Source organism: Leptosomus discolor, chromosome 7 (assembly GCF_034619465.1).
Source record: "Leptosomus discolor isolate bLepDis1 chromosome 7, bLepDis1.hap2, whole genome shotgun sequence".
Lineage (NCBI taxonomy): Eukaryota > Metazoa > Chordata > Aves > Leptosomiformes > Leptosomidae > Leptosomus > Leptosomus discolor.
In genome coordinates this window covers 28,581,209-28,600,182 of record NC_141397.1, presented here as the reverse complement: position 1 = coordinate 28,600,182, position 18,974 = coordinate 28,581,209, and the positions used below count along the sequence as shown (strand labels likewise).

At 39.9% G+C, this 18,974-nt stretch overlaps 1 protein-coding gene across 1 annotated transcript in view; it reads left to right on the top strand.

Moving 5' to 3' along the window:
* Positions 1–18,974, top strand: part of ITGA9 (integrin subunit alpha 9) — a 223,247-nt gene that overhangs the window by 130,294 nt on the left and 73,979 nt on the right. The window contains exons 17-18 of the mRNA XM_086468071.1: positions 197–273; positions 15,410–15,560. Of these exons, the coding sequence (XP_086324197.1) occupies positions 197–273; positions 15,410–15,560 (228 nt within the window). The remainder of the gene's footprint in view (positions 1–196; positions 274–15,409; positions 15,561–18,974) is intronic.

Here is an 18,974-nt window from a genome sequence, read left to right as displayed (position 1 = left end):
TTGTTGGTTAGAAGAGAAGAAAAATGGTTCTGATAAAGATGAGATTTGCCTGCCCGTGAATTTCCTTAACACTCATACCGTATATGCTTGTATCATAGATTTTGGTGGGGTTTTATTTCATCCAAGCATGGTCCTCCTTTGAATTTTGATCTTACTGTTTTCATGCTCTAAAAATTCTTTTCTCTGTTTTTCACAGACTGTTTTTGAGAGGAACTGTCAATCTGATGACTGTGCTGCTGATTTGAAACTTCAGGGTAAATTATTGCTGTCTAGGTGAGTAGGTAAACTTTTTTTTTTCCTTTCTTACACACTAGTATGCCATTCATTTTATGTAAGAAGGCATTGAAAAATCAAAATACACACACTGGTGTTTTATATCCAGACTAGAAAGATGACAACAGTGATACAATCTTTAGTGTAGAAACGTCTTGAGATGTACATGGAATCTGAACTCCTGTGGTGGTGGCTCCCTGCACATACAGGATTAAGACGCCTTCACCTTCCCAATCACAACAAACAAAACTGGAGAAATAAAAATAGGATAGCAGAGGGGCAAGGAAAGTAAAGGTACATGCCCACATCAAGGACCAGTGTGGATCATGTAATTTTTCAGAGATGGTAAAATACTGTTTATGACACAGTAGGAGTAAAACTGCCTGCAGAAATGCAGTTTTGTTCAGAAAAAATGTCACATGGAAGGTTAAAAAAAACCCTGAGAACATGGCAAATTATCTTCAAATTATCTATTTTTGTTTCTGAACTTGTAGTTTGGTAACTCTTTGGAAATACTGCTCTCCTTTGCCAGATTCTTCTTGTTAGTGACTTGGGGAGGTGTGTCTGATTTCACTTTCTTCTGGTATAATAAACCTCATCAAATAGACCAGAGGTGAAGTTTATGTTCTGTCACTTGTGACTGGTGATCCTAGGAAAATGCCTATTGTTTTGCCAGGATGTAGTTATTCCGTTTCAGTATAAATCAGCCTGAAGGTGAGCTCTACACATAGCTTCTGTTTCCTTTTTTTCAGTGTGTTTAGCATGTTTTTAGAGATGGAAGTGCTGATGTGAGTTATTTAATTGTGTGCCAGAAGTTTTACTGTTTGATGGAGATATTGTGAAATTTGTGAAATGCTTTTCTTTCAGGTCAGAAAAGAGAGTGGAGAAGCCTCCTCTGCTTTAGGAAAACAAAAAAGGGAGAAGTAATAGTCAAGAAATATAGACAGACTTTATATAAGTCTACAGCGTGCTGTAACTGTACCTGCAGACAAAACTGAACCAGAGTCAAGTCTGAGAAGTTATGGACTTCTCCAGACACGACTGAAGTCCACAAGAATGTTTCAGGGGATTGGCTGGGAGCAGGGTTAGGTCTCAGGTTGCAAAGTCCAAGCTTTGACTGCAATTAGTCTGGATTTTTGACCTTTCGCTTAATCTTTGTGCTGAGCAAAATTGATTGAGAACTGGAGACATGTCTGTGCAGACTAGAGATTTTGTCCTGCAGTTGAGGAATAATCAATAAAGAGCAAGGGACAAGTCCTAAGAAGTTGTCAGTGTCAGTGTATAGTAATCACAATAGTAAGAGCTGTAGTCGTGATTGGAATGTTAGACTGTTTATTTTGACAGCTTTTATTTTTGTTACCTTGGCAATTTAAAAGCCACAACTGTCAAAGAAGCTTAGGATATTCAAATACAGTTTCTACATTTGTATAGCAAAATGTTGAACAAATGCTCTCAAATCTTTGTTGTCCAGTGACACTCTGAAGTCGTTTGAAATCAACAAGATGTCATCAAATCCATCAAGTCTGCACAGAATGGCTTTTCTTTAGCTGAAGGGCTATGTAAGCTTCAGTTATTAAGAAACCTAACACAATGAGTATCTCTAAAGAAAACAGATTTATTTATTTATTATTGCGTGTAAAACTGCAAAAACATGCTATGGATTCTGATTTTAGAGAATTGCCTATCTTGAAGAATATGGTAATTTTTCCAGCCCCGTGTGTTTTGTGCTAAAGAATCCTATCAGCATTTTCCCACATTATTCCTGTTTGTGCCAAGTCTGTGTGCAAAGCACTTTTTTAGAAAGAGCAAAAAAGGTGACTCATTACTATCTGAACTAAACAATTGACTTCATTGTTAGCAAGTTTATGGAAATGCCTTTGTCTAAATAATCACATCTGACTAAATTTGTTGGACTTATTATTGGAAACAACACAATTAATGACACACAGATACGTTGGATTGAAATAAACAGGATGTTTATGGGAAGGCAGTGGTAAGTGCTGTCTCTCAGATGTGCTGCTGCTCTTTGGAGATGTCACTGGACATGGGGATAGGGTGATCTGGTTAAAGTCATCTCACAAAGAGAGGAGGTTGCCCAGGTCTGAGAGGAACGGTGCCTGAGCATTGCTACATAATTAAAAGGTGGTCAACAGAGAGAAGGAGTAAATAGTTCGTTTTCCTGGTGGAGAAAACTCCACAAGTGGTTGTGGTGGGGCCAGTGGTATTCAGCATATTCATAAATGATCAGGGAAATAATCTGCTAAAAATTAATAACAAGGTGATGAAAGTTTGCTAATCATACTGAACTGTTCAGAGTAATGAACAGAACAAATGAGGAGGTATGTTTTCATGAAGCATGTCATTAATCTGTGGATTACTGTTGGGGATGTTGTAAATGCTGACTTTACATGGTAGAGAAATGGCAGATAGGAATGCTGGAAGCTGCAGAAATATATCAGCAAAATAACACTTTGTGCTTGCTTTGTTCTTCCGTAGGCCTCTTACTTTTAAATGTGGTTGGATATAGGGTGCTCTGCTAGAAGGACTGACTTGGTCTGGCTGTTCTTACACACTTGTCGTGAATTTGTAGCGTATTAGAGCCAAAAGCTGTGCAGAGAGCTATATATTGTAAGGTATAGTTTTGTCCATCACTATATGTAATACACTTTCAAGCGTGCTGGTTACAGCATATATGTGCATGGGAAGTTAGCTCAGGTTACATTAGTATCAAGAGAATTGCTTGCTGAGGTCACTCTTACGAGCTTAGGAACTGCACAAGCTACTCCAATTTAGAGTTCATCTGGGATGTGTTTGAGTCACTAGAATTACTCAGTTAAAAGATTGCACCCAGCTTTGAAGATGCCAGACCTGCAAATGACTAATAGGGAAACCAGCCCATGCTGGCAAGAGATAACCAGGTCTGCTCTGATTTTGCTTTTCTTGAGTTCTTCCTTCTCTTCTGAAAACTTACTTGTATGCCCTCAAGTTGGGAGCACTGCACTTTGGTAAATAACAGATAGTCCGGGATATTAACACTTGGTCTAGGTAACGACCTAACACATGGTGATTTATCCAAAAGTGCTTGAAGCAAGCAAATCTGCATGTGGAAGTTAGAAACTTCACTGCTGTTCTGACCAGATGTGATTTGGTTTGCCTCATTGCTTCCTGTTGTCAGGGTGCTGCTGCATGTAGAAACAACGTTGCTGGGCAAGCTGAAACACTCCACTGTGAAGATGGAGAAGAGGGTAGAATAGGACTGCTTGAAAGTGGCGATGATAAAGTCTTAAAGCCTTCTAACTCTATCTGGATGCTTTTGCAAAGATTTGGGAGGCTGGAGGTGGGATGTGGTGGTGATTCCTGTATTCTGGTTTTTTGAATACTCCTGTTATAGTGAAAAGTGACCTTAGAGACTTGGGCTGAAGACCAGGGTAACATGCTATACTGGAGTGAAGAAGAGTTAGAATGCATTTATACTGGAAAGAAAAAGGTTTGTGTTCAGTTAACAGATGAATCTCTTTAAGGCTTGTCCACCTTCATTAGCAGTAGTTTGGATGTAAACCCATCCCAGCTTCCTGAAGGGATTGTGTCAATCTCCTCCTGCTTGTGGCAGATTGCAAGAGGGGGAAGACTCATGGACTGTGGCTTGGCCGATTCAGACCAGACATTTGGAAAAACCTTCTTGCATAGGCAGTTCATGCTGCACGGGAGTGAGGTGTGCAGAGGTGGTGTGCTCTGCCATCCTGGGTTTCAGGACTTGTCTAGCTAAGGTCACCAGTGACCTTATCTGTTCCTGGCAATAGTCCTGTGTCAAGGAGGATGAGGATGTATTGTATGACCTCTAGAAATACCTTCCAACCAACTTTTCTGCAGTTTTCTGCCTCATCTCAAGTTAAATCCTCTCTGTAACTTGAGCAAAATTGCCTCAACCAAAACCAGCTCTTTGCCAACATGGAAACACCTGCCTAGGCTGGTTATGGGTGTCTTCCAGCACTGTGGCTGGAAACCTGCCTGTGGGACTCCTTCCCTCTCGCTGGCTCCACCTCTGCCAGCGAGAGCATGCAGCATCACAAGAGGGGACAGTAACATTGAAGGCTGGACTTGGCGGAGCAAACTGTGGGGATTTAACTTTCTATGGCAGACATGAAGAGGTAGCATGTAGAAACAGCTACAATAGTGTGTTCTAGTATTGCTACAAATGGTCTTTTTAGTGGTTGTCCTGGACTTACTTGTAGGAATAGGAGTGTTTATGTATTACATACGGGTAACTTCAATGACGCAACCTGAAACCATAAGAGAAATAGGAATATAATATTTTGCAATAAACTATTTTTATGGCCATAGCTTTGAGACAGAATAGGAAACCAGTTTTCCTTTCCAGCAATCTAGTACTGAAAAGCAAAATGCAATCAAAGAGTGTTCTGTTAGCTATTATTTTCAAGTATTGTTTAATATTACTAATATATTTATTGCATAGCATGCTTCACTTCAGTGCCTCACTGTTTTCTCAGCACAGCAAATGTCTTTTCCATCAGGTTTCTGTAGCAAATAGCACATTTTTATTGAGCCTCTCCATAGCTACTTATTTAGAAGCTGAACTGCATCTGTTTCCTCAAGATGTGCTGGGAGAAACTCTGAAGTAGGTGTTCTGTAGAAGACTAGACTTCTCAGGCCTTTAAAATCTGCTAATCCATTCCTCTGGTACTTTATATGGGAGAAAAGCACTCTGGTCTGTTAAGGATAACCTGAAAGTGCTGAGGGAGCAGGGTTGACAGGAGCACACATCTTGTCTGACGTACCAAGGCAGTTTCAGGTCCTGAGCTGATGCCTATCCATCTAATTGGCACTCTGTAAAGGCAATAGTACTTATCACGTCCTGTTTAGACTGTAATGGGAACCAAATGAAAACCGTGGAGAAGACATTTGAGTAACAGTGAGGGTGTTTGAAAACACAGACTTTCTCCCAGCTATAATAAACAAACCCACTAAAAAGACCAGAAAGGGTGGTGGCTTCCCTGCGAGATGCAGCTAGGAAGGAAATCCTGTATGGCTGTGTAAATATACTGACGGCCCATGTGTTGCAACGAATATAGCAACTTTACTGAAAACAAACAGTACAAGAAGAAAGATGATGTTGCGGCATGTCATGTAGCTGCTGTGTTCCAGCACAACCTGTGTGCATGGTGTGTAAACCTGGTTGTAAGCACAGGACTATGAGCCCTTGGATAGAAAATGCCATAATAAATACTGCTATAATAAATATTATAGCAACAGAAAATGCTGTAATAAATATTGCTATTCCTAAGAAGGTTCCAGGAGGAAGTCTGTCTTCGATATATTTATGTGACATGAGGTTACCCTTCTTCCATCGTTAGAAACAGAATTACTCGCCCATTGGAGTGCTTCTGAATGTATGTTTGGCTGTTTTGGAATAAGCAGCTTGATTTTATGTGTTGTTTTAGAGCATCCTTATCAGCCACCATTCATTAGACTCAAATTTATGTTCTTCCCTTGCAGACTGGCTGGAGTTCCTGTATATACTGCTGCAAATTGTTTATTTTGGAAATGTGAAATTGGAAGCAAAAGTGGTAGAAAGCTAAAGGGGTAACAGGTGCATTTTGCAGAAGTTTTCAAGGTTTTTCAAGTTTTGTGGTTTTTTGAGTTGGAGTCGATGCTTTCAAAAGTCCTCTCGTGAAATGGAATTTTGAGAAATGCCATTTTCCAGTTCAAAGGCCAAGTTTGTGACTTGGGCCGTTTCTGCTTCTGTTTGTCCCTCTGGAGTTAGACAGAGAATGGACAAAACCCCAGTCTGTCAAAAATTTCTTTAAGTTTGAAATGTTTCCATTTTAATGAAACAGTAATTTATGAAGAAAAAGTATTTTCCAGTGTCTTGTGGTCCACTCCAAAGGTTGGAGGTTTTTTTTCCAAATTCCTCTGTGACTTACTAAAGGATTAACATGTTTTCTGCCAACTCTCCTTTTGTTTCTATGATCTCTTATGCATGGCTCTGTATTTGATAGGCATGTAAGTGATTTGATGTGATGTTTTGGGGTGTAATCTCAAAGTACCTAACCTGGGTCTCAATGAAAAGACAAGGGAGAGTGCGCACCACCACCCTGTGGTCCTCCCAGCCCTTGAGCTTACAACTCTGAAGTTTGTACGCATATTACTGAAGAATTAATAATTTCACATAGGTGACTAACTATGCAACTGCAAAACCTGTTGTTTTGCAAATGCTGTGTATAGATGCAAGAATGAATATGCTCATGGACCTATTAAAATCAGTGGAAGGACTCCCTCTGGTTCACTGGGCACTTCATCAGACATAAGGCACGTGGATTTGAAAAATGTTCCTCAGTAGTTTCATATTGACTTGTCAAATTATTACAGAACCTGAGCTGAAGGAATCCAGAAACTGTAGATAAAAACACGTGTTATGACTGCTTTGTCCAATTTGCTTTTCACCAGCACAGAACATAGGTTAGTGCAGTAGCAGTGCATAAAGTCAGTGTATTCTGAAGGAAGGAGCAAAACCATAAAATTTTGATCAGAAAGTTTAAAATTTTTTGAGTGTATCTCATTAATATAGTAGTGTTTTATAAAAAAAAAAAAATTAAGGTTTTCACTGATCGTAGACTTTTGAAAACCCATGGAGAAAAGCTGCAAGCCTGTGGTTTAATGTGGAAAGCAAAGCTGTTTCCTAAGTTTGACCAGGCTCGCACCTCAGCACTTATCTTCCTTTGATCACACAACAGGGATTTGTTTCCAAAGAGGCTTCACGTTTCATGGCGTGCCCGTTGTGGTTTTATGCCCCTGAAGTGCATCTTAACAAAACAGTCGTGATGAGGAAAAACAATATCCTTTCATTTGGAGCTTAATTACACGCTCTGATAATATCTGTTTTTCCCTTCCTCTTCATTCATAGCAGATGAAGAATTTGTTTTCTCTTATTTTATCTTTCATTGAACAAACACTTCTTTCAAAAATATTTTCAACGTTCTGTTTGCCCTAGACAGGCTACCCTAAATAGTCAAGCTGCTCAGATGGAGCTAATTTTCTGCTTTACAAAAAACAACAAAAGAAAAATGAGCAAATGCTATGGTTTAGCATTTCTAGTGTTAGGAAAGTGGTCTTGAGCTTTCAGTCATGACCTTGTGAGTGTAAAACTGTGTGTACCAACACGGATATTCCCAACTCCCAGGACCTGAATATGGAGCCATGACTGATCCCACTGCAGGCATGTGCTGCCCACCGGTTAGTTGGTCATACCCTAGTGCTATCCTAACTCGTGATCTTTTGAACTACAAAAAGAGTTATTTCCAGGGAGAAAAGAATGACAAAACGTTGGAAAGATGGGTATGAGTGGATTGCTTTCTGTTTTCTCAAAAAGTCATACCAAGTTTCACACTGTGATTTAAGTGATTTCATAAATTATAGTGTAGTATAACATTATGTCAGAGTAATTTACTGCACTATAAAGGGTGCAATGAAAGAAACTCTTATGCTGTTTCATGTATATTAGTGCATTAGTAATTCTGTTTGGAATTTAGTCTTTTTGGTGAATCCAGGAAGCGGAATTCTGATTATCTTTTACAGACAGTTGTTAGTGTCTTGAATGCTGCATTTGTGAGGCACATGGAAAACTTTGTTGTAGCTTATCCAGGATCAGATTTGCAGTTTCCTGAAAGGGCTGCCCAGCAGAACCCACAATTAATCAGGATGTAGTACAAGTTGCAGAGGGAGCATCGTCTTGGGAATGAGTGAATGTTTTCCCTTGTTGAGGGTGAATGGGGATGAAGGAATGTTTTTTTGATTTCCATCTGGTTAGTTGCACTCAGAGCTTCATAAATCTCTCCCAAAATAAATAAATAAATCCAGCTTGATAGCAGTGGGCAGTCCTGTTCCTTTTGAACATATGGTGATTGAACCCATATGGATTGTAATAGAGCCATCAAGTGATGAGTGGTAACAAACCTCAGTAGTCCACATCTCATACAAGAATACAGATTCCCAATCTCTGTTTTCTAATAGGCCACTGATAATCAGTCAGGGATACTGTACAGGCCAGTCTTATCACTTCTTAAATACTGGGTTTCTTTTGTAAGAATCACTTGGCTGTATCTGCTGGAGTAGGATTATGCTGTTTGTTTTTAAAACTAGATCCTAAAGAGATGTTCTTTCATATAATTTGAATTCATTGCTGAACTAATCTATAACCTGTCCCTCCTTGTGAACATCTAAACATCAGTATTTTATGGACCTAAGATAGTTCAAGACACCGTATTGTTTCTTGCTCTAGCAACTGAAGTATAAAGCTAACAATACAAAAACTTAATCTCAGACAGCGCTGTCATACATTAGGTGCCTCCAGAGATGGAAATTCTTGGTACTGTACCACAGTGAGAAGCAGATGCACCATTGTTTTGTATTTTCAGAATATACCTTGGCTCATGCATCCATGCATGCATATGTATACATACATACATATACACACACTCTTGTGATGCAGCTATGTGAACTTTTTCTGTAGTATGTCCTGCAGTTACAAAATGTAGTAAGGTTGAGGTTCTTCACAGGTCACCGGGTCAATTGTCTTGTTGGTTTTGCATGAGCTGTAGAGGAAATGTGCTGATATGGGTATAAGTTGCTTATCATGTTTGATGTTTAGACATCACTTACTCCTGATGTATAACACCTGCTACTGCAAAACTGATTTCCTAAAGTAACAAACTTGTACTGTTTCTAACATTTCATCTCTGATTTACTGCCTTTTATTGACATCTGAAAGTGATTGCTGTATAGGGCACTGGTCTCTTTCTCCCTCATTGATGCTCAGTTGAGTATGCTTTTTAAATTACGTATTGCACCCCAGCATCTCAGGAATGGGACAAGCGATTGATGCTATCTAGTAATAGATGTCTTCTGTTTCTGAAGGCATAATTTCTGTGGTAAATACATGGTTTGCGTGATGACTTTGTTAATGATCTAATTCCTAGAAACAGTATGTTAGAAAGTGCTACTGATTCATCCTCAAATTTCAAGGCGAGATCTATGGTCAACAATCACCTCTTTTAACAGACCTCTTCAAGTATTTTAACAAACAGGGAAAACATAGAGGGTTTTTTTTCTTTTGCATTGGGCTGATGTGTGCAACTTTCGGCTACATGCCTGGTACCGTTTTTCTTTGGCATTTCTTTCTGCCACTAGTAACTAGTTTTTGTTTGTGTTCCAACCTTAGGATGCTGCCTTACACACACGTGCAGGGACAACTTTGTCCTGGGAGCACAGTGCCATTGATTTCAAGGAGGCTGCTTCTCGTTATAAAAGATCATGATTTGTATGTGTGTTTGCAAGGATGAAAGATTAGATTAGAGCTTCTGTAGATGTTGTGCCTCATCTTGCTTTCATGTGACAGTTTCATAAACCAGCTCCATTCAAACCAAAAGCTGCTCCCTGGAGTAAACACTGTGTGAAAACAAAGGCGGTTCTTTCCCCATTGATCCTTCAGTTCTGTTTATAAAGGGTTGTGAACATCTGAGTACAATTGAAAGTGCTGATAATAATAAAAGGCATCAGATTTCTGTAGGATGATAAGGGGTATTTTTTATGTGGATGTTGTGCCCTGCTTTTTTACTTAAAAATTTGAAGACATAGGTGGCTGGGAACTAGCTGGATGGAACTACTATCTATTTTGTAGTTATGGAGGATTTATGTGGAGAAACTACATTTTGGGGAAAAGAGGATAATTTCCAGGGAAGCTTTGAATGTATGGTAACTAGCTGTAAGTAGAAATCACTCTGTTGATTCAATACCATAATAAAGAGCAAAAAGGATTTCCTAGAATGGCTTTTCTTCCCCCATTGTTTAGTACTCAAATGCATTCATTTTTAAAATTAAAGTGCAGGAAAGATGGAAAAGGTAATGCTCTGTGCTGCATTCCTGAATTGCAGTATATATGGGAACTGAAGTGTTAGAGACAGCAGCTCTGCTCCAGAAGGGTACCGGCACGAGCAGTTCCACTGCCTTGGCCCTGGGCTTACTGCCGTAAGCGCTTTTTTCATACGGGACATTCAGTCCCTTCCTGTGGGGAAACATTGGCACATTGTTACTCAGTCTTCCTAGGGAGCAATATTGGTATGATATTACTCCCAAACTGTGCTTTGCTGACACAGAACCTTGGTTGACCACTCCTCGAATTCTCTGTTATGTTTTTCCCATCGCCTCGTGTTATCTTCTACTCAGAGCACACTGGAAAGTTTTCACTTGAGAAACGGAAATAGAAAAGATCATTAATGAAATGACTCAATGGGCTCGGAGCTAGCTTACCATAGCTGGCTTAGTATATTTCAGATAGGCTGTGGTCATCAACTGCATGTGGTCTCAGCACCTTTGCTAGCGTAGTCAATGCAAGAGTGGGAAGGCAGCAGCTCAGCTGATCCAGAATAAGCCATGATATCTTGAGTCGAGTCATTAGTCTAGGTTGACTGTGAACTTTGCAGAGAATTGACCTTGAACACACGTGCGATGGCAAGACAATGTAACCACGTGGTTGGTTATCCAATCGCTTTGCTCCTCGTGGGGCTATGTAAGATTTTTGCATGTTTTGGATTTGTTTATAGGGCTGCTACCTCTCAGTTTTGCACTGAGACATCTAATGAATTCCCAAGAGATCAGCTGAGGGTTTCAGCTTTTCATTGGCCCTTGAGGTTTATGTATCTGCAAAACTCCTCCCAAAGTTCAGCTAATCCTGGAGCCTGTGGTAAACACCCAACAGGAAAAAGGTTTTCAGGGTCGGTGTAAAGAGTCCGTGGAGACAAAATTAATATTCAAGTGTCACAGTAACTGTGAAGACAACTGCAGTACTGGTTGGTGAAGGCAGAAATCTGTTTGGATCTGTCACAGCATCAATGTTGTTAACTCACACCTTTTACTGATTTAAAAGAAGAAGGTGGGACTCTTTAATTTCATCTGATAGAGATGAAGGACAGATTGGATTTAGTTGTTTGGAGCATTTTTACCCACTTGCAGTCTAACTGACCCCAGCTGTAACTTCCACTGTCCGTTGAGCAATAGTGGTGATTTATCCATGAAGGTGCCAATTTGCTGTAAGGAACGAAAGGCTCCTAATATAAAAGGGAAAGTCGGTGACCCAGACTAAGAGGGTAAATGTGACCCTGTCACATTCCTTGCCCTGTGTATGATCTGTGGAGGCTGAGAGGAAATGCTTTTTCAGTTTTTAAAAAAAATTCTCTCTAGTTCAGGAAATAGAGAAATATGTGCCTGCCAACTTTTGGAATGCAGATTATGTCTCCCCTGACCCACATTAATAAAAACACCAGCATCTTGGAAGGTGGGGAAATGAAAATCGCCGATCTTTTCAGTTTGCCTTTCCCATCTGCTCTTTCTACCCTCACTGACCATAGTGCAATGACGTGGCTCTACGTTCTTAACAAACATTAAAGCATACAAAAGAGATGATACTTGTTTTATCCTGGAATTTATTTTCCTTTTCTTAATCACTTAAGAGGAAAATGTTAAATATTTCTATTTGTTTGATGTATAGTACCACAGCCAGTGAATTCAAAACTGTGACAGAAATTTGGAGCCCGATTTTCAGAACTGCTTGTTACCAGCAAGTCTGGGTCATGTGAATGAAAGCTGCAGGTATTTAGTGCTTCCAAATGTCAAACTTCTTTCCCTTTCCATGCAAACATTGATAGCTTGTCATCCTTCATGTGCCTGTACGTATGTATGTACAAATGTGGTTGCCTATATATAATGTATATGTATGTCTACAGTCTACCCAGAACTTTTACTCAGGTCATTGTTTGTGTGTAGTACCTGATGTAATGACGTGGTGGTGTTCTGTCCAATTAAGTGATTATACGTTGCTATTTTTTCCCTTTCTTTTCTTTCTGTTCTTTTTTTTTTTTTCCCTTTGAGTCTGTTTTTATTTTGATGTAAGCAAGGTTACAAGGGCCATGGTGAGGATGTTGGTGGCTTTGTAGTTCTCATCCAACAAAACATAAACTGAAAGCCATGGCTTGATTACATTTCTTAAATTGTTTGGCATACCTTGTTGAGATGAAGGGGTGGCTTTAGTTTGTTTTCTTGTTTCTGGCAGGTGACAACGGTTTTTTAGTTGACGTATTTTGACTTGGCAGCTAGGCTGCTTAATACACAGCTGGCACTGGAGCAGGATGGCACTGAGTTGGCAGCAGAGCTGCTCCAGCACCACAGCAGACTGTCCATGCCCCATGATGTTACTCTCTCAAGCAGCAAACAGGGCCTGGGAGCTCCCCTGTGAACAGGGAGATTCCTAATCCTCTTCTCTCTGCAGGTGAACCTGATTCATTCCAGATGTACACAGATTTAATGACTTGGAAAGCTGTTCTCTTAAAATGGGACTTACAGCACAATCTCATATGGCCTTTCAGAAGAACAACTAAACTCCTCTGCCAGCCTAAAATCAGTGAGGCTTTTCAGAGTTAATTAGTGTGTGAATTTTGTGTAGAAGAAACTACAGTGTGCTCTTAGAAAGTGGGGTTTCTTTCTCTGCTGAGGAAAACGTTGTTATGAACATGATTTTGGTATGATGCAATTTTAAGGGAGGAGTGGTAGCTTTAGAAAGGAATGACACGACCCAGTGGTGTTTATTTTAACATTATTTTTTGTGGGTTTAGTTTTAAATAGGATTTCATTCTGAGTATTTTTTATTATTCAGTAGGAAGGAGAGTATTGTCGATTGTCTTGACTTTGTGTTAAATCTCAAAGTGCTGCTACTACCAATTCAGAGAGGATTCTGTAGTGTGCATTGCATTTAGTATCAACCCTGCATGAGATAAATATCTTGTAATGTTCCTTTGCTTATTGAAGCAATACTTCCAGATTTTGCTAATGGGTTTGATAGATGCTGATTAAGTTTTGAAGTGAGATTATAAAGTTAATGAGAAATAATTCACAGTAATAAATGGTTGTTTTACTTCTTTGCATCTTAATATGCTCTTCTTATTATTAGAAAATCCCAGCAGATTGTTTAGCTTCTTCATAATTTGTCTGCTTTTCAACAGTAAATGTTGAAGTTAGGGCCAAAAGGTTAAATGCTTCCAAGTACTCTCATATAGTTAGGCCATTAATTTGGTGTATAAGGAACAGCAACTCAAATGATTTGGACCTCAAACTAGTTTTGCAGTCAATCCTGCACTGCATACACGTTTGCAAATGTTTATTTGCATTGATAGTTGACTATGAGGATAAACCGTAATGTTTAGAAAGCAAAGCGTCCAGTTATTGGGAGGACTGGTTGGTGATTGTAAGCATGAGAAAGCAGGCACATTTCCTGGAGACTTCTATCTGCCTCATAAGGAGCTGTCATTGAATGGTAAGCTGTAATTTTGGGCTTAATAAATGAAGATCATAATAAAAGTAAGTACAGGAAACAGATATGCTATAAATATTGTCTGTGTTACATGGAAAACTTACACTCACAATCCACAGCCATCAGCTTTAAAGACTGAGTCTAGACCATCTTCCTCTGAACTTCTCATTCACCAGACCCCCTGACTGGTTCAGCATGTACCTTCAGAAACCCACATCTAGAAACTGATTGGCAAACGCAAGGAGACAGAGTACAGCAAGCCCTGCCTTTGGAGGTCTGTTATGGCTGTGGTTGGCAGAAGATGCTGAAGGGTTTATTAGCACCGCATTCTCAGAAATGCCACTTTTACGCAGGTGCTCTGGCTGCAGTACCGTGAGCAAGGATGGCAGAGGAGGGCTGGCAGGACAGGCTGCCTTTTAAACACAGCTCACAACCTGGACCCAAGCCATTTTCGGAGGGTTGCTGATAAGCAGAGGAGCAGTGTGTGCCAGCATGTAGGTCCCAGTACAGCCACTCCTCTATGGAAATTGGTTGAAGGAGAGGTGTCTTGGTTGGCTACAGATTTCTCTGTGCCATTGCATGCTGCTGCGTGCACGTGCATTGTGCAACAGTGTCTGGCAGGCTGGATGGTGTGATGGTTTCCTCAGAGGTGGTTCTTTCTTACTTTTGGGCTGTCTATCCCCTAGAGGAAATAGAGAGCATCCCCCTGCTGTGTGGCTGGAGGTCTCTGCCCTTTCCTGACAAGCTACTCAGTGTTTTCTCTGTGACACTCTGTCTTTGTTTCTGCAGGATGTATGAATGGTCTTAGATTCCAGTTATAAGAATTGTAGCAAATTTGATATTTTGGCTATTTTTACATTTATACCTGGTATATTTCATATTATCTTTTACTGTACTTTTAGTTCCTAGACCTGCAGATCTGTGCACTGATATTGTATTTTCTAGTGATTTATCTTTAGCCTTTATTCCTACTTGTTAGCTCATCTTCTAGACAGCCTAGAATGATTAAATACCAAATAATAAATGTGTGTATGAATATTTATCTTTTCCTCTCTGTGTGCATGTCTGTGTTCGTAATCTGTGATGCCATATTACAATATTGTATTGATTCATGATATATAGCTGCAATTTTAATTCAACCATTCCCATACTATTCTACTTATAGAAGATCACTCCAGCATGTTAGGTCCAGCATAAACACCTGAAGAAAGATCAGTCACATAGTGGATATTTGTTGTAATTTCCGTACATTTTTCCACTTACACCACTTTCTGGATTTTATTTGACCATCTTTTCTGTTTTTGATATCCATAGCATAACTCTAAGAAGATTTTTCAGAAAGTTACTAGAATGTTAGAACAAGTTTGAATTATTGAGACACAAACTGAAATAGCTTGTGTATTTGAATGTGGGCATAATATCTTGCACTTGTTGCATTTCCTCTGTTCAGTTATATTACAGTCTTCAAGTATTTTATTCTCACTAAAACCATATTAACAATAAGTCACATGAATTAGTTCCACATGACAATCATGCGGCTTCATTACAGTTACAAAAGGCAGTGTCAGAACCAGGACTCAGGAGCTGCTCATTCCCAGTACAGCCCCCCACACTATGCAGTGGCCATACAGCACATTCCTGAATTACCGACTGCTGAGATTTTAAGCAGTTGAGTTGTGATACTTCTATAGCAGGAAGAAAGACAGACCAGAGTGTGGAAGTTGTCTAGAGTTAAATTGGTGTAACTGTTTCTGCCTACAGTGTTGACGACAGAACTGCCTACCTGGCCCTGGGAGCGGTGAGGAACATCTCACTTAACATTTCGATCTCTAACGTTGGGGATGATGCCTACGACACCAATGTTTTCTTCAATTTTTCTGGGGAGCTCTTCTTCATCAAAATGTGGCAAAAGGTAAGAAAGGCCCATCTCGCTGTGAGCAAGTCTCTCTTAACTTTAAGCCAGCTTAATTGCAAGATGTGGGGACAGGGGATGCCCTGGTCCACACCTCTGAGACATTTGGAAGTTATTTCTGGTTATGCTGGGCTTGAATTTCTTCCAGGCTCTTTACTGAGGTTTTTTCTTTTGTTGGTTTGATCTGTGTAAATTACACCTTTGTGTTTCTGTAGAAGACACATCACTGTTATTTGGGGTGCACTAATTAAAAAGAAAGACAGTTTGGTTGAGGTATTAGGGTATTAAGAGGTAGAGGGAGACTGCTTTGGAAACTGGTAGGGTACCAAATGGCACTGAAATACAAAGGGTGCCTCTAGTTTGAGTGGTGCCACACAACACTTGGCAGTCCTGGTCTTCTCCTGCCCAGGGCTCCTAGGTTTTCTCCTTGTTGACACCAAGATACAAGGCTGTTCTTTGCTCACATCCTGGTGCAAGTTTAGACTGTGCCCAGGGCACATCACTAGATCCAAGAGCTCAAAAGTGCTTTTACTTTCACTCACATGGAGTCAGCTGAATGTTTTGAGTTTTAGCCTCTTTATATTTAGATTGAAATACTTGGATGTTTTCATTAATATGAGTGCATTTAGAAATAAAGCTGTTGAAATGCAAACACTGAATTGAGCTTTTTGCAAACTGATGGCCACAAAAGCTGTCTGAGTGTGAGTAACGTGAAAATAATTGTGCAAAATGGGAGCTGTACAATTGTAACAACACTCTGTCTGTTCCTGCTTTTCACAGTCGTTTGTCTCTCTGCTGGAGCTTTGTTTTGTAAGCCATAAGTGCAATATTAAAACCAGTAGTACAGCTGTTGCAAAGTATGGGATTAACTTGGTCCATTGAACCAATGACATTTTACCATTATTTGTCATGTTTTATAATAAGATTCCAGTTATTATAAGCCTCTTAAATGAACTTATTACATAATAAACCAAAATATGTTAATTTCTTATACATGTTAATTCTCTTAGTGTTCAGTTTTTACTATTATGTTCAATACAATTGCAAGCCTCAGAAAGTTGTCTCTGTATTATAAGCTTCATTTTCAGACGTTATGTGCTGCAAGTGTGTAGTTTATCAAGCGGGAAAAAGCAGGGGATAAAATCGAAATGCCTTACGCCAATATGCAACTTCTCCTTAATGGAAGTTTTATGTGAAGAATTTCAGGGTCTGGCCTAGTTCCATTGAAGTCAGTGGGAGGGTTTCCATTCTTCTGCGCTGGAAAAGAAACAAAGCTTGATGCATGTTCTTTTAAAAGGTTGTTGTGGTTTGGTTTTTCTCTTCTGTGCTTACATGTTGAATATTTTACACACAGAAATTAACTGGAACACCAATTGCCTTCATTGTTCTTCTTGGCCAACACTGTGAGGGAACAAGCTGAAGATGATGTGTTGTTTCCCTTGGTATTTTACCTTGAGCCTGGGTCTATAGCAGACTTGAAACATCTGTGCTGAATGCTGCCTGGAAGGAGCAGTTTCTGGAAGCAGATGACATTGTTGTAGGGTTATCTCACTACTCACTGTGTCTTCTGCTGATAGAAGCTAGAATTTCTTTAAAATAAAAATAAAAATACAGCACATGTCAAGGAAGCATGTAGGCTTCCTTCTTCTTCAGGTCTTGCAAACAGGATCAGGGTATAGTCTGCTATTATTCCTGCTGTTCCGCTGTTTCTGTGATTTGATTTGATAGAGTTAGGTGTTTTTTCTGATAATTATTTTAGTAACAGTTTTGAAGAACTGAGTCACAGTGCTGTGTGCGGCTATTTTACTTCCTCTAGGTCAGCTTTTGCTTTAGGACAAACTAACATATTGTTAGTCTCACCATTTGCCCGGTGGGGAAACTGGATTATGACTTCATAGCGTCAATTCCCTGAGCTCTTTGAACAATATTTTTTTTTGTGAAATGTCACAGCCTCTGTGTTTCATAACCTACTCCTATCCCTTGACACCTATGCATAATATGTACTATGCATGTACTTTAAATAGATTTTGTTCCTGGTTGAACATTGCCCAGGCAAAAATCCAGAACGTAAAGCCAGAAAAAAAATGACGACTCCCGAGATTTCCCTTAGTGGGGCAATTTTGGAATCAAAAGAGTTTCTTGTTGTGGGAAACTTTCAGCACAACTGCCTTTTAGTGAATAACACTAAAGTCAAAGAGAACAGTCTCCTCCATGTGGTTGTTCGGTCCTTTTACTGCAAGGTGATTCTGAGAATAATGGTCGTATGGTAGGCATTCGTAACCTGTCTCTGGAGTCCTTTCAGAATGCTGTGAGTCCCCTGTGTGTTTTCCCAATGTCCCTACTGGGAACGTTTCTAGCAGATTCAGTGCAGTTGTATTTATTTCTATGGACTGGTTACAATGAGATCTGAAAGTGCAAAAGTTTAATGATGATTTTTTCAACAGTTATTGAGACATCTTGTGTTTGAAAAGAAACAAGGTGGCCTAGCGAAGGGATGATGATGGTAGAGTGGAGCTAGCCCCTCTTTCCTTTCTGGAGACTGAGATTTCATGAGACATGGTGGATAGAGACACTAGCTAGAGAAGAATCAGCCATTGGAATAATCTCCCCAGGGAGGCGGTGGTTTCCCTAACGCTGGACAGCTCAAAGGTTCATCCGTATAGAGTGCTAGGCCATCTTGTCTAGACCGTGCCAGATGATCCTTGAGGTCCCTTCCAACCTGGTTCTATGATCCTGTGATGCGTGGCAAGACTGCTGCATCTCTGCGAGGTGAAAAACCATTCACTGACTGATATTTAGGAGACTCCGCCTATTGCACTTTCTGATTTTCCTGTCGTGCTGCAGCCAGTCCTCCCCACCTCCATGGGCAAAGCCCAGCATTTTCTTTCCGTAGCTCCTGACAGACAGTCATTCTCTTGAGAGGCACAGCATGTGGCACAGGCTGACTTCTCATTCCTGCCTGTGTACCCTGTAGCACTTTTAATTCTCTCACCGCTACTGCCCTTTGAAGGGGCTGTTTTCACTGAGGTGTCACTGTCCTTCTGCACTCAAAGCATCCCTTCACCTTTTTTAAATACAGTGGGACTTCTCTGGGGAAATGGGCATGTAATTATGAAATACCAAATTCCGTAACTGGTGAAATTTCTGAAGACTTAGGATACAGCTGTGGGTTTCATATCCAATAGCTTAGTGTGCATATTCTTTTCCCTTATGTTTACATTTACATTGCCTTACAGTTGTGCCAGTTATTTTACCTCTTACTAGGCATGACAACACTTTTGTTATGAACCTTATTTTTCAACTCCTAAATTTGGTGGGGTTAAACTGTTTGAGATGAGATTTTTGGAAGCCAATTACAACTCACATTGCTTATTTAAAAAAAAAAAACATTCAGCTAAAATGATAAAGTCCTTT